Source organism: Bidens hawaiensis, unplaced genomic scaffold (genome assembly GCF_021521415.1).
Source record: "Bidens hawaiensis isolate Kalapana, Puna unplaced genomic scaffold, B.hawaiensis_p1.1 tig00007231_1, whole genome shotgun sequence".
NCBI classification, from domain to species: Eukaryota; Viridiplantae; Streptophyta; class Magnoliopsida; order Asterales; family Asteraceae; genus Bidens; species Bidens hawaiensis.
This window is the reverse complement of record NW_027491496.1, coordinates 326,901-343,438: the sequence shown is the minus strand read 5'-3', so window position 1 is coordinate 343,438 and position 16,538 is coordinate 326,901. Positions and strand designations below refer to the sequence as shown.

At 34.4% G+C, this 16,538-nt stretch overlaps 1 protein-coding gene across 1 annotated transcript; it reads right to left on the bottom strand.

Moving 5' to 3' along the window:
- Positions 1-13,197: 13,197 nt before the first annotated feature.
- On the bottom strand, positions 13,198-14,926 carry LOC143634730 (F-box protein At1g11270-like). The gene is made up of 2 exons (XM_077102741.1): positions 14,916-14,926; positions 13,198-14,663 (listed from the first exon to the last, which is right to left on the bottom strand). The coding sequence occupies exons 1-2, from the start codon at positions 14,924-14,926 to the stop codon at positions 13,595-13,597; spliced, it is 1,080 nt and encodes a 359-aa protein (XP_076958856.1). The 3' UTR covers positions 13,198-13,594.
- Between the last annotated feature and the right edge of the window lie 1,612 nt (positions 14,927-16,538).

The following is a 16,538-nucleotide window of genomic DNA, read 5'->3' as shown; positions in this document are numbered from 1 at the left end:
TTTTGGATTCATCAAGAATGCTGATGAGGCTTGTGTGTATAAGAAAGCTAGTGGGAGTATAATTACCTTCTTAGTATTGTATGTCGATGACATTCTACTATTTGGAAATGACATTCCAACCATGGAAAGCGTTAAGGCTTGGCTTGGAAGTAGATTTTCCATCAAGGATCTTGGTGAAGCTGCCTATATTTTGGGAATAAAGATCTATAGGGATAGGTCAAGGCGCTTGATAGGTTTGAACCAAAGTACATACATTGATAAGATCTTGAAAAGGTTCAAGATGGAAAACTCCAAGAAAGGTTTTGTACCTATTCAAAGAGGGACCATATTGAGTTCAGCTCAATGCCCAAGCTCAAAGGGTGAGCAAGAGACAATGAAACAAATCCCATATGCTTCTGCTATAGGATCCATCATGTATGCGATGATATGTACTAGACCGGATGTGTCATGCGCTTTGAGCATGACAAGCAGATATCAACAGAATCCAGGAAACAGTCATTGGATGGCTGTTAAGAACATATTGAAATACCTTAGGAGAACTAAGGATATGTTTCTGATATATGGATCTGGTGAGGAGGAACTCGCCATAAAAGGTTACACGGATGCGAGCTTCCAAACTGATCGAGATGATTCTCGATCACAATCTGGGTATGTGTTCACTCTTAATGGAGGAGCTGTCTCTTGGAAGAGCTCAAAACAGGAAGTGGTAGCATTGTCCACTACAGAATCAGAATACATCGCCGCTTCATTGGCAGCTCAGGAAGCTGCATGGTTGAAGAAATTCATTACTGATCTAGGGGTGGTCTCTTCCATTCAAGACCCTCTAGAAATCTTTTGTGACAACGAGGGTGCGATTGCACAAATCAAGGAACCTCGTTCGCACCAAAAGACAAGGCACATAGAGCGGAGATTCAACTACATAAGGGATGAAGTTGAAAAGGGAAAGATATGTATTCGCAAAGTTGGAACTGATCAAAATCTTGCGGATCCATTCACGAAGCTCCTAGAAAGACCGAAACATGAGCGTCATGCGAGTGGCTTAGGACTTCGATATTCTAGTAATTGGATTTGATCTATTTTGTATTAAAGTTTAAAAGACTTTTGTAATTTAACTCTTTTATATGATTATGGAATCTTGAGTTAAATTCTAATTTTGCATGTTTAATCCATGAATAAGTTATCTTATTCTAAAAGTCCGTAGTCGATCACATTTGTGGGAACAAATATGAAGCAAGACTATTATGAACTAGGATTGGTGGATATTCATAAGGAATGAATATAGAACATAGGTATGCTGCCAAGGTTCATAGATATTTGTGGGATACAAATATTGGACTGACCCGCTCTCAATATTACTACATGGAGTCGATTGACCTGATCATTAGTAATTTTGAGTAAAGGAGAATTTCATATTATCCTTAGACCTGAGATGTATATTGGGTCTTGATTTTCACCAAGTATTACACTTTGATTCTCCCCTTCGCTATTCGTAAAAGATGGTACATAAGGATGAGCTCAGGTGGAGTATAAAAGTGATAGTGAGAGGCGTATACAGTCAAGATGGAATTTGTTTCCTCTTATGTGTTGAGAGTTTAGATGTCTAAGGCCTGATAAAGTTGAATTGTAAAGAGAATGATCACCTATGTCTCTTAGATCCAACATGACATCTAGTAACAAAGGGATATAATGATAGATTCACCTAAATCATATCAAGTAAGGGACTTGAAGGGATGATGTTATTGAATGGCACTTCGTCAAACACATTAGGGGTGGTGAACTGTTGTTAGGCAGTATTCACCACTTGCATTAATTTTCTATGTATCTCGTGCAAGTGGGAGATTGTTGGAATTACGTATGCCCGAGACACATACTTATACTAATGTGGCTAACTGTGTTTGATCCAAGTCGGGTCATACCCAATAACAAGCTAGACAACACCAAATGTATTCTTTAATGATTTGATCACTTAAACGAATACCGAACACTACGTGTTTAGAAAATTGGTTTTCTAAACAAACACACTTGAGGATTTAAATAAATTATCTGGATAATTTGTTTATATAAATTAATTATTTAATTGGTTAAATAATTATGTAAATGCATGTACATTTTATAAAATTAAGTTTTATAAAATGAATGGAGATGGTTTTAAAATGGTTAAAACAAAATAACAAAAAAAAAAAAAAAAAAAAAAGAAAGAAGCCGTCCACCCCATGTGGGTGGAAGGTTTTGGTCCAATCAAAATCTTTTGCTCCATGTGATAACCTCTTTATGAATCTCCAATAACAAGACATGCATTCAAGTCTTTTTTGGTATCTTTCAAGTGTTGAAAAATTCAAAAAAATCCTCTCTCTTTTCTCTCTAAACTCACGGCTCACTTTGGGCAGAAAATAGTGAGCTTTGTGAGCTAGTTTGGTGTTCATAAATCCTAGCAAAACAACTTGGTGTTGTCACAAATAGCTTGGGGTATCACACTCTTGAGGTCTTCTTCTTTGGAGGCTTGTCATTCATCCACCATCATCTTCAACAACCCACTTGTTCTTCTAAAGGTAGAAGAAGGTACAATTTACATTTTGTGAGCATCTTGTTCTTGTAATTTTGATCCTTGGCTTCGGGTTTTAGTTTTAACATAATGGTATGTTCATTAACAAGTTTTAAAATATAAGCTTCCGTTGCGTTTTTCTAGTTAAATATGGTTAACTTGAACTTTGATAATCTTGTATAAAACCCAACAGGAGTCATCACTAAATCATCATAAAAAAGGGAGCTCTTTTAAATTCCCATCTTGAATGCTTCTACAGCAGTAGTCATATCAAGGTTTGGGATTTCTAGAGCTTCCTTGCCGAACCTGGTAACGAAATCCCTAAGGGATTCATCACTAGGCTGGATAACACGATATAAATCACTGGTTAACCTCTCAAATTTCCGACTACGGGAAAATTGAGTGTTAAACAAATTAACTAAATGAGAGAAATATATAACCGAGAAAGGGGGGAGACTTAGCACCCATTTTAGTGCAGCTCCCGTTAGAGTGGCTCCAAATCCTTTAAAAAGGCAAGCCTCCTTGAGTCTTTCAGGAACAGGATTAATTTCCATCCTTTCCCTATATTGGGCAACATGTTCCTCAGGATTGGTGCTCCCATCATATGTCTTAATGTTGGGAGTTTGGAACCGCTTCGAAATTTCAGCATCACATATGGGCGAAGCGAATCTGGATAATTTGTGACTTCCCTCCGGTATTTCAGGAATTGGTTGTATAACTCCGGGAACACTGGTTATCATATCCTTAAGCTTCTGCAGCTCTTTAGCCATAGCTTGGTTGATACCTGTATCCTGCATGGGACCACGGTTAGCATCAAAGGATAAAGAATCAGAGAAGTTACCTCTTTGCTGAGTGAAGGTTGGGATCTCGGAAGAATATCTGGGATAAGAAGAGTCCCGTGATTGGCGGAGGCATCGGTGGCAAAGTCCTTGATGAGAGAGGAACCGTAGCCGGCATGGTTGATGAAGCAGAAGTTGATTGAGAGGCCATTGATAGTAATATGGGTATGAAAAAGTTGAAAATGATAAGAATAATATGGATTATAGAACCAATTGCCCCATGGTGGGCGCCAAATTGTTTTGGACAAAAATCTGCTAAGGATCAAGTATCCAAATCTGTTAAGTGAGATAAGGTGCTAACTCGATAATGACAAGTGTGTAATCGTAATGTTGGCGAACACAAAGGTTTGATCATGAGGGAAAAAGCCCTTAACCAAGATAGTCTTACTTCGGTCAAAACTTATCAAGGCAATCTTTGGTAAAATAACTTCGGTCATGGATTAATAAGATAATCTTTGGTCGAATTACTTTAGTCAATGATCGACAAGGTAACCTTTGGTCGATGAGTATATGGTTATCGTGGTCTCCGGCACAAAAAACCCCCGGACGGTGAAAACTAACACCGTCGAGTATATTAATTAGCAAAAGGTGGTTACAAATGCGGTGGAGAATATGATCGGGATTACAAAGTATGCTAGTGTGTAGAGAGAGTATTAATTTCTGCTCTAGTGTGTGTAAGTACATGTGTCTTCCTAACTCGATCATAGCTCGTTTAAATAAGATAACAACAATAACAATATTTCCTATCTATTCGGAAGTCTCCCACCTAGCCGCTCCACGACCTTTGACCATGTATAGCCACCCAGTAGCGAGATAAGCGGAAGAATGAGTCTCATAGCCGCCGTTGTTATTTAATCATCAATATTCTAGAGAATTCATCCATAATTAGCTATGTTGAATTAGGATCCTGGATCCATATTCTAGCTATAGGATGTACTGTGAGAATAGTTGATGCAAGTCCGTCTTAAAGTTGTTGTACCTGTCTAACACATCACCATACTAAATGCAATCATTAGTAAACAAGTAATACCGAGGATCGTTGATCCTTTATATCCTGTCATATATTTCAAGGATAAACTATCCCTAAGACAGATAAGAATAAAGGATCCTTAGTATAAAAATCGTGGCCTAACAATATATGTACATTTACATGTTTTTTTGTACACATATGTATAATTTAAGATAAATGATGCTGTACATATTACGTAACTAAAGATTAAATAAAATTATACATATGTGTATAATACAACGTTTTTTTTTATTTATTTTTATTTTTTTTAATGAAACCGGAATGAAATATAAGAATTTTGGCTTTTTTACTTTTTAAAAAATTTTATTATTTTTTGTTTTATGATTTTTTTAAAAGTGTTTTTAGTGATCCAAAATGGTTCTCAAAGTTCTCTTAGGATCTTTACCCTATATATATATATATATATATATATATATATATATATATATATATATATATCACACAATATAATAATAATAAAAACAAACCAAACCTCATCCCCCGCTATCGCCCCTATTGTCGCCCGGAGGGGGGGGGGGGTGTTCCCTTCAAATATCGCCTTCATCGTCCCTCCGATATCGCCCACTACGAATAACCTATCTTGATAGTTGATACACACATACTATTAGATGTGGTACACGTGGTAACCATTCGACCAACCATGCATAAGCATTAACCTCATATTTACTATTTGAGTTGGTGTCTAGATTTAATCTTAGCTGGTTAGTCTATCATGATTTTTTTTCCCAGTTATTGTTAGTAATTTAGTGTAATTAAGGATTAACTTGTTGATCAAATTAACTGTAATATGAATTTAAATAAGTTGTTGCAGGGTACACACTTATTTCATCTTATTATAATTGGTACATAGGGGGAGTCTTAAGTCATAGGGGTTCCAAGGAGGCAACACCCTCTTGGCAGGGGTCCGGGGTCGACGCCCCTAGTAGCAGGGTCCAAGGGACGGCAGCCCCTAGCAGGCCTGACTGGGGTCGAACTGCCAGGTCAGCTTGGAAATATTTTTATTTTGGACATATGTTGCTTTATTAAAAACGTATCAGAAAATTAATTAATTTTCGTTACAAAGTTTAATGAAATGACATGAGCGTATTTTCAGTTTTATTATAACTGCAAAACAGTTATCATTGTCCCTGAAAGAAACCCTAATATAACGTTATCTTGGTCATACGAAGAGAATTTTGGTTCATAATAACTCTCTCAATTCCATACTTGATTCTTGCTCACAAATCTGAGTTTTATCCGGTCAAAATATTTGAGAACTACAAATAATTTTGATCTGAAAGTGTTTTACGATTCTCAGATTTTCTAAATATATACGATTTGCAGAAATCGTCAGTTATTTGTATCGTTGATGGGTTACTGATAATCTTTATTTTACTTTTAGAAGAGGAGAGAACCTATTTATTTATTTTCACATGTGACATTTGAATTTAAAATATATATATATTTTTTATTTAGTACGAAGTCTTTTAGTGTCTCATCTCAATCAAAAAGTGTATTTTTTTCAACACCTTGGTCCGTTAATATCTATTTTCATAGCGAATGACTTGCTTTCTCTCCTTGAATTTATGATTTCTTTTCTAAGTTTTTAACTACAGTTGACTTGAATCAATATTAATTAGAATTCAGTATTTAGTCGTATAAATTAATTACCTCATCTCCACCTTTGAATTAAAACTTTATTTATCCGTCTAACAATCATATTAGCCCCCTTATTAACATTAATAAATAATAAAAAGTTTTAGCATTTAAAAATGTGTATTGTAGTTTCAGTTTAAACTTTTTCATGCATGTGGTAAATCAAAAAATATATATATATATATATATTATATATATATAGGTAGGGGTGAGCAAATTAACCGTCATAACCGCAAACCGAACCATAACCGACATAACCGAACCGATTTTAACCGATATAACCAGTGGGTCAGTTTAATGAATTTTTGAAAACCGTCAAAAGTGGGTCGGTTTTGGTTAATGTTATTTCCAAACCCGCCATAACCGAACCGCCCCATTTATGTAACTAGTAATCGAGAAATAAGGGTTTGGAAATTAGAATTAGTGCATGAGTAGGATTTTACACTTATTGCCGTTACATATTAAAAATTCTCCACACCAACTAGCATTTAGGCCAATAATATTGGTGATATTGGTTACCATATTCATTCCAATGTTTCATAATTGTCGTTCTGAATTTCCATCCAAATTGTCATTTCAAATATTTAATATGTCAATTAGATATGTATATTCCATAAATTGCAGTAAAAAAAGAACATATATTTGAATTTCACAATATAGTTAGCGACTATTCAGTGCTCGCAATCATATGGAAGGATTGTTTATTTTTGTCACGGTTAACCGACCCATAACCGACCCGCTATAACCGTTAAAACCGATTAACAGCAACCGCCATGACGGATCGGTTAAGGGTTTGGCAAAAAACCGCCCCAAACCGACCCATGCACACCCCTATATATAGGAGATGGTTCAAGAGAGAAGTCGTTTTATTGCGAGAAGTGTGAGAAATGAATTTGGACCATTAATTTGTCTAATCAGTGGTCTATAATAACGATGGCAAACTTGTAAGAAACTGAAAGTAGAGTGTTTACTAATTTATATTAAAAGGGTATATTAGTCTTGTGTAGATAATTTATGATATGAAAGTACACAATTAGTTACATGCTTCAACTTCTTCTAGATATCTTCTGCCGAAATTATATGAAAATTAAATTATACATTCAAGCATCTTCATGAATTTCTATTTATCCTTAATATTATTTACTTCAAACATACAAAATTAAAGATAAAGAATAATCTAGTTCTTTGAGTAGCTTGATTTCAAAATTCAAATAATTGAAAAATTCAGTAGATTATTGAAAAAAAGTTTTAAAATTGATTTTAGATAATTTTATTTTCTCCAGATGCACTCATGGAATTTCCAAAGTATACAGATTTTTTAGTTTTATGAAATTTCTAAACTACACATATGTACTTTAAACCTACACTGTGTGTATGTCTATATGTGAATTGTGTACGAAACATTTTACCTTTTGTGCATTTTTCAGTTCAGTAATAAAAATGTTCTACATTGTTGGAAAGAATTAATTTTAATGCTTTTGTAGTTTGAGTGAATGTAAAAATTATTAAAGTTAATGACCCTACACAAATTTTAATAAAACCAATAATCCTAAACAAATGTGTAAGCCAACTGTGTAGGTATTAAACATAATTATACTTGGGCAATTATTATTTATCTTATATATGATATATCATTATATTATTTATGACATCATGTGTGTGTAGATTGTTTACTTTGTTGTGTAGGTAGTAAATATAAAACTATGTACGAATGATTTATAACTTTTAATGTGAAAGGAAGCTTATTTGTTGTGTAGGATGTCGTGTTAATAATCAAGATCGTTGATTAGTTTGTTGGACATGTAGGATATCATGTTAAAGTGTATGAATAATGTCATGCTTTGTTGTAAAGGACATATACGGAGACATTTTGGGGGGAAATAAATTGGGATTGTGGTTTAGGAGATAAGTATTGCTTATTTTTCCTGTTAAAAATACTAGTTAAGCATATATTTGTCTTTTTTTTGTTTCATTTAATCGTTTCTAAATATTTTACAAATTTAATGATCATATATATTTGATGAATTTATTGTTGGATGAAGATATAATGATGAATAATTAATTATAAATAAAAAAATAAAAAAAAGTTAAAGTTTAACGTGAATAGTAGAATCGGACAAAAAATAATTCTTATGTTTCTTAAATTAAATAAACACATAACTAAATTAATAATTTTGAATAAAGTGAAACTTTCAATAACTTAATAGTTACCAAATTAAGATAGTTCAAATTTTACCACTATGCCCTTGAATTTATTTAAATGAGAAAAATAAAAGAAAAAAATTGATTGGTTGAAATAATTTCTTACACTTCTTACAATAACATGACTTCTCGCATGAACTTAAACATATATATATATATATATATATATATATGATTAAGTTCATTTCAGTAGTGTTTCTTAGTGTGAGAAGTGCGAGAAAAGATTCCAACCAATCACAAATTTTCTTTTTGATTTCAGATTATTTAATTATAGAAATATATTAGTAAAAAGTTTAGGAATTTCTTTTGGCAATTAAGGGTAAGGTTAAAATACAAAATACAACAAAAATGAGAATGATGAGAAGGAATCTAATGTATTGATATTAAATTTTAATGGTGGAGAAGGGCATGAAAGTAATAACCATTTATGATGGTCGGAGAGTCATGAAAGTCTTCGGCGGTAAATCATCGCTTCCTTCAACAAGATTTTTTAAAGCCAAGATTTAGATTTATATAATTTATAAATAAATAAAAGAAAAGAATTTATAATGAATTTATGTTAAATCGACAACAGATTACCTACTATAACAAAATACACTTTTAAGAATCAACAAATTTTCATTTACCTTTCAAAAACAAATAAAAAGAAGATAAGCATACGAATTGATTCAACATTCCTAATTAAATATATGCAAACATTTTACATACGGACTTTTTCAAGTACAAAATAGATTAAGGCTATTTGAATACACGCTGACACGTTAATCAAACCACCACCATCTATAAACATTAAGCATGTCCAAAGAGATTAGGGTTATTTGTGGAAATTTCATATAATAGTTAATCAAGTTTTAAAAGTGTTCTAATTAGGTAATTCAACTTTAAAATGTGTTCTAATTAAGTCACTCAACTTTCATATTTTATTAAAGGAATATTGGATTTTAATAATCCCTATTAGATGGTATTGGCCGATAATAATCCCTATTCGTTTTATCGCCACTGACGGTCTCAATTCAAAAAAGTTGGCCCCCAATGGTCCCCTGTTAAAATTGACTTAACGGCGTTATAGTTTTTCCTGAATTTCAAACCAATGTTCTAGGGCTTTTAATCGTTAGGAGGATACGAGTCGATTGGTGTAAAACTTAGTTTGAAATAGTGCTTCAAAATGACGAAACAATGCTTCAATTCGGGTGTTTGAACTTACACTTAACCAAAATCAAGTCGTTTTGATTATTGTTTCGAGCTAAGTTTTACACTAATCGACTTGTATCCTCCTAACGATCAAAAGCCCTAAAACATTGGTTTGAAATTCAGGAAAAACTATAACGCCGTTAAGTCATTTTTAACGGGGGACCATTGGGGGCCAACTTTTTTGAATTTGGGACCGCAAGTGGCGATAAAACGAATAGGAATTATTATCGGCCAATCCAATTTAATATGGATTATTATAATCCAATATTCCTTTATTAAATTAAAGGTTTTAACATGTTTTTTTTGGCCTTTTTGTTTTTTGTTTCACATAGGAAATCTTTTTATCATTTTTTATATTGACATTGAGTAGCGACATGAAATTTATTTTTGATTTTTGAATTTTAATATAATTAATGTTTTTTAAAATTTTCTAAGTTTAACTACACATATTGCAAATTCCGACCCCCACATTTATTTCTTGACGCACAAAAAATCGATGAGACTCTATTTAAAGATTTAGTTACTCAATTCAGAAAAAATATGCATTAGTGACCCAATTAGAACACTTCTAAAACTTGATTATTATTCTATTATGTATTTTCCTGAAAAATATTGCTTCACGACCTTCAAATCTTATGTTCTATCGAAAATTCAGAAAAACATACAATACCAAAATTATCTAGTAGTTAAGATGGTTGGCATCTTTGTTTATGTAATGTTGGACGCATGGATGCAAGTTCAAATCGCTGCAGTTTTTTTTTTTTTTTTTTTTGAGCTACTACATGATTCACAACACCAAAAGTTCCTCTTCTCTTCTTTTTGAGATCATAGTACTACACCTAGTTGAATTCTTTCTTTATATTAAGATTTTATTATATACATAAAATTTATAAACATAAGTGTATAGTTGAATTTCAAACTCAATTAAAAATTTGTAAAAGAAAAAAAATATAATTTTTGTTCTTTTGAACTAGCTAAATTATAGAATAGGTCATTTTTGAAAATGAGTTTCAGTCTCTATCCTTTATTTGTATGTTTGGCTCGGTTTTAGTCCTTTACACTAACGACCATCCACTTTCTCTGTTAAGCCTACTCATACGCAATGCACATGAGGGCATTTTGGTCATTTCAACTATTATTTAAAAATCTATTAACAATAACAAAAATAAAAACATTTTGGGCATGTTTGGGATTCCTTATTTAGTTTTACATAAGTTACAAAATTTTAACTTATAAAAACTCATTTTTCCTTCTTTAAAATGTTTAACCAGTTATATTATCCAAACACTATTTAAACCTGTGAATCCTTAAGGAGGTAACACCCCTTTATCTTCTCTATCATCAGTTCATCACCCACGTCATCGGAACTACCACCACCGCTCTGCCTTTCACCACCCCACCTGAATAACAATCGTATTCTCAATCGGAAACACTGTCAACAACCTCAACCTCAACCTCAACCTCATCACAACCACTACCACTCCCCTTTTGTAAACCCTAACCCTAAATACCCAAATCTTTCGTCAATAAACCCAATTCAATCGCCCCTTTCCACCATCTCCCACTTATATTCCATGGCCAATCATTCCATTGCCTCATCATCGTCAACTACAGCCATCCCACAACATCGTAGTCCGGCGGATTTGGCGAGCGTCGATGGTGTAGCTGGCAACTTGAAATTGGGCTTCTAATTAAATTAATGAGGGGGTGGGGAGTTTACGGTTCCGACCACCACATCATTGTTGGTTAATTCATTCTTCCATTTCTCCACCCGATTGCGGTATACCCCTCACTTCATTTCAGATTTTGAAATGATGTCATCAACTTCATAGAAGATTTTCAAAGAAGTTTGTGGTCGATATTAAGTTTTGAGGGGTTCAACGAATTGGTGGCTATGGTCGGGATACGGTGGTCAAAGGTTTGGTGGTTTAAATATGAAGGGGTGGGCTGGTGAGGAGTTGTCGCGGCTGCAATTTTTTGTTAACGACAGCAGCTAGTGATGGTGGTCGTGGTTTATGGTTAAAGGGTAAAAGAAAACAGAACGGGTTTTGAACTTTTGATGAAGATGGTGTCGGAGTGGCGGTGTAAGCGGTGGTAGCTATGGTGGTCAGTATGGTAGTGGAGTAGTGGCTCTTGTGGTGGGTGAGGATGAAGATGATCTGATTTGATTATATCTAGATGAAGAAGATGAAAAATGATGGGCCCTCAACCTAAAATATAGTATTTAGTTTTTTATAATAATAATAATAAAGGTTGGAAATCACCTATTTGCCCTCACATGTTTGGCACATGCCAAACTTAACTGAGTTCTTGGATCACCGTTAGTGTAAATGATTAAAACCGAGCCAAACATGCACATAAATGATAGAGACTGAAACTCATTTTTAAAAAGGACCCATTCCATAATTTAGATAATTTAAAAGGACAAAAATTGTAATTTTAAACGCCTATTTAGTTTTGACTAATTTAAAGAATAAAACATATTTGCCTTTTAAAATAAAAGATCAATTACAAGTCATTTTCTTGTTCATATAAGAAAATAATTTTATATTTAGGGGCCTGTTTTCTATATTCACATCGGGTTTGCGACTGTGCGAGAGTCATTGAGCTAAGCTTGACTTTTCCTTCCACAAAATGTTGACAGCTTATGCTGCATGGGATATTTATAAGCTGATATAAAGTGAATTTTGATTGATGTTAATCAACAATCATTTTTATTAAATAATCTTAGAATGAATAAAAAATGCGGTATCAGTAGACGCTCCTTGGATCTGCTTTATAGTATGCGTTAAGTCTCAGATGCCCAAGAGTTATTGAAGGTATAATCCTTCTCAGCTCTATTTATGTTGCTGTGATCATGGGTTTGATCTAGAGGTGTCAATACAAGCGTGCCAAGTTGGGATAATTTCTCAATATGGGTTAGAGTAAGTCGAGTTTGGGTCGAAGCATTCTGCTTTAGGCAAAACGACCTGCATTTAGTTTACTGTGTCAGTAAGCTTACTTTTAAGTTTTTTTTTTTGATTAACATTATGATTTTTGTAGTGAGAGAAATTGTATCATCTGATAATCTATTGACGCTACTCGGCCCTCCGCTATTGAACCACACTACTCGGCCCTCCGCAACGCGCATGTACGATTTACTAGTTCATTTGATAGTTATGTCAAACTTATGGACATGGTAATTTGTAATTGCATTTGGATTTTAATATGCCTACATGTTGACTGGACAATTAGAGTTGTGCCGGGTCTTTATTTTAATTTAGGGATTACCTGATAGGAATCAGATCAGGATAACCGGTTTTGAAGATTAAAATACAAAATAACAATGAGATAATCAACGAATGAATTGGGATACAGAAGTCACCACCGATTCAACCCGCGAATCAAACTAATACGAGTTTAGGATACAGAAATTGCCATGGCTAGCAAAACCAGTTCAGAGACGAAGCAATCACAACTAGCAAACATGAAAACACATGCAAATTAAACTAAATGTGCATATCTTAAATATACACCATTATCTGTTGTTACAATGTAGATGGTTTGGAGTTTGAATGATATGTGTGATGCTCTTCATGAACTAACCTGATTGCACTATATGTTCTGCATATTTAAAGGAAATATAGCGGTCAAATGTTAGTTTTAAAACTAAAAAAATATAGTATTAACCATGTTTTTTTATCTCAAGTATCTATAGTATACTTCAATTTTTAAAAAGACTATATGATATTATCAAAAACTTATATACATATTGGCGTTTTCAAGGGGTATCACGATATAATAACTCCGTTATACTGGTGAATATAACCGAGCACAATGGCACATCTATCTACACTTACATAGCGACATATAAAAAGTGACACTAACACTCAAAACCCTATCATAGTAACAAGATTACTTGAAAAAGGCTAAAACCAATCAACCCAACCACAAAGATACCATGCTAGAAAATAATTGGATATAAAGCAACATATATCTTAACATGCATACAAGAAATGTTATGAGATGTATCCTTAAGAGAAAAAAAAAGACGCATTCTTTAAAACATCAACAAAATATTAGCAACTAACAAATACCAGGAGGAAACCACATCATATATAGATGAAAATACCAATTACCCCAACATATATCATGACGCTATAGGTCCACCATCGTCTATGAGTGAATGATTGAATCAGAGTGATTAAGCAGAAGTAGTGATTCTGTGTAGGATGCCATTGAAAAAGACGTTCTACAAGATATACCCGTCTCAACCTCATTTAACTGTTTAGAGTTTGTATCACAAACTTCAAGTGTTGTTTGAATTACTTCATCAAGCTGACGCATGTGTCCCACCATCGGCTCGCCATTCTTCCTAAATCCAATTATCCGATAACACATTGTCTCGGGTGTTGGATTAAAACTAACAGTAAATAGTTTTGTAAACGAAGATTTTGAACCGCCATTTTTTATCATCATCCACACATCACAAACCATCGCACCCGGATTGAGATCAAGCACAACAAGAGAACCATTAAGCTTAGAGATGGATAAAATTATAGGGTGTGGTAAAGCTAAACTAAGATCCACCTCTTCAAATTCTTCCGTTGACAAATCGAATGATACAATTACATGATGAGAGTCAGTTATCCTGTCATAAGCAACCCAATGAATAACCGTATCAATAACTACATGGTAAGGTGAAAAGTGCATTTCTTTACAAGGCCAATGCAGATTCATGGGTACACTTCTCCAAACCCCGGAACTCAATGCGAAAACATCAGCAGCCTTGTGATCGGTGTCCGTTTCAGATGTAAGCCTGACGAGCTTAGGGTCATTAGTTATAGGACAAACCCCAAAACCAAGTTCATACGAATATGATTTACTCGGTATTGTGATACCGACACACTTCCTAATTGATGGGTTCCAAACAAAAACAAGATCCTTTTGACTCTGTGGATCAAAAGCTGACAAACACACCAATCCGCGACAGCAACCGAGCATGGCCGCACGGAATATTGGGATGTTAATAGGTGGAGAAAGCTTGTGGTGGTGGGAGAGAGTAACATCATCATCAACAATGGAAACAAACTTATCTTCAAAGTCAATTCCGAATGCTAGCAGTAGAAGATGCGACTGAGTTTGGTTGACGCCGTGACTGGTGATAAAGCGAGAGCTGTCGATGACCGACTTCCATTGTTTTGAAACGGTTCTGAACTGAAGCAACGATTTCAAATGACTTCCACTTGTATTTCCAAAGGAATGTTATCAGACATTTTGATTTTGATTTTGATTTTGGGATTAAGGATGGAAACGGCGAGCTAAGGTTTATGGATTCTGAACTGAAGCAACGATTTCAAATGACTTCCACTTGTATTTCCAAAGGAATGTTATCAGACATTTTACTTCTTGTTTTACAGTGTCACGTCGCCGCCACATCACATCTCAATTCACTCCACTCTCTTTCTCAATATTTTAAAAATGGTTACCAATTTACCACTTATCCATTTTTCAAATAAAATAATAATATTTCTATAACTAAGACTAATTTAATATAATTAGAGTTAATTTTATTTTATTTTATTTTTTATAGTTACTAATATAACTAAAAAACTAAATATCTGATATATTTGAACACCCTACAATACGTTTAATAAAAATAAATTAAAAAAATATACATTTAAAACAAAATATAAAATAACCTATAGTATTAATATAAATGGATATAATAATATAAATTATACTATCACCTATACCTGACCCATCTTCTCAAACCCCCACCCCCACCCCCACCCCCCACTCATCTTGTTGTTCTTCTTCTTCGCTGCAACCCCTCTTCTCCTTCTTTTTTTCAAGCAATCATTTGACTCTTGCAACTCATTAATCCCACGACCTTTGTTCTTTAGTTTATAAAAAAAAAGAAGCAGCAACAAGCTTTTCAACGGTGAAATGATCGGTGAAATGTCAAGAACTTTGCCGTTGGATGGTGCCGACCACACCGGGGTGGTGTTTGCCGTCGACACCGCTTGCCACGTCAGCCTTTGAGCGGCAATGCGAGATCCACACCGGACAGCCTTTCATATCTTGAGATCTTTCTTAAGATATAGAGGTGCAAAAATAAAGGTTTTCAAATACCTTTTTTTTCGCATGGAACTTGGTTTAGGGATGAGGAAATGGGTACCGGAAATCGGTACTGATTTGGTACCGTCGGTACCGAATCGGTACCAAAGTTTTAAGTTTCGGGATCGGGGATCGGTACGGTACCGGTATTTCCCGATTTTTTACCCTCGGTACCGGTACTATCCCGGTACCGTACCGGTACCGAACCGAATATTTCGGTACCGGTACCGGTACCAAGAATTTCCAATTTTCGGGATCGGGAAAATCGGGATCGGTACCGGTACATCCCATGCTCATCCCTACTGTTGTACTGAAAAATCGGGTATTGGCAAGACTTGGAACGGGTTTGAGTCTGGGTATTGTCTCTAAAAACCATACCATAGACATCAGGTTCAGGTATGGATCCGGGTATTTGAATGTCCTATTTTCGGGTTTTGGAAAAACCTTAATTTTGGGGGTTTTCAAGCTCTTTTCAGGTATAGATCGAATTTTTTAAGGGGATGCATTTATTAGGAGTATTTTTTGGTATTTTTCAGGTATTGAGAAAACCCGGTTTCGGGTATGGAACCGGTTTAGGTTTTCGGGTATAAATCGGGTCCGGTTCCAGGCACGAGTTTTGCAACTAAAATGCATACCATATTCGTACCCTACGGGTAGGTTCATGTATTAAAAACCCGGACATAAAAAAACCGGTTCTGGGTATTTTTTTCGAGTTCGGTTCCGGGTTTGAGTTTTTTTTTCACCTCTACACTAGGGGTGTTCTTCAGGTTTCGGGTTGTTCGGGTTTGAGTTCAAAACAAACTGACTCAAGAAACCGAGCCAAATAAGTTTGATTTGTCTGGGTTTCTGGTTAAACGGGTCGGGTTTCGAGTTTAACAAATTAAAAAAATATATCCACGTTTAACAATATCATAAATTAAAAAAACCATATTTCAAGCCGTCATAAAACCATAATATACAACAATATTCAACGATAACATATATTATTTAGCAAAACATA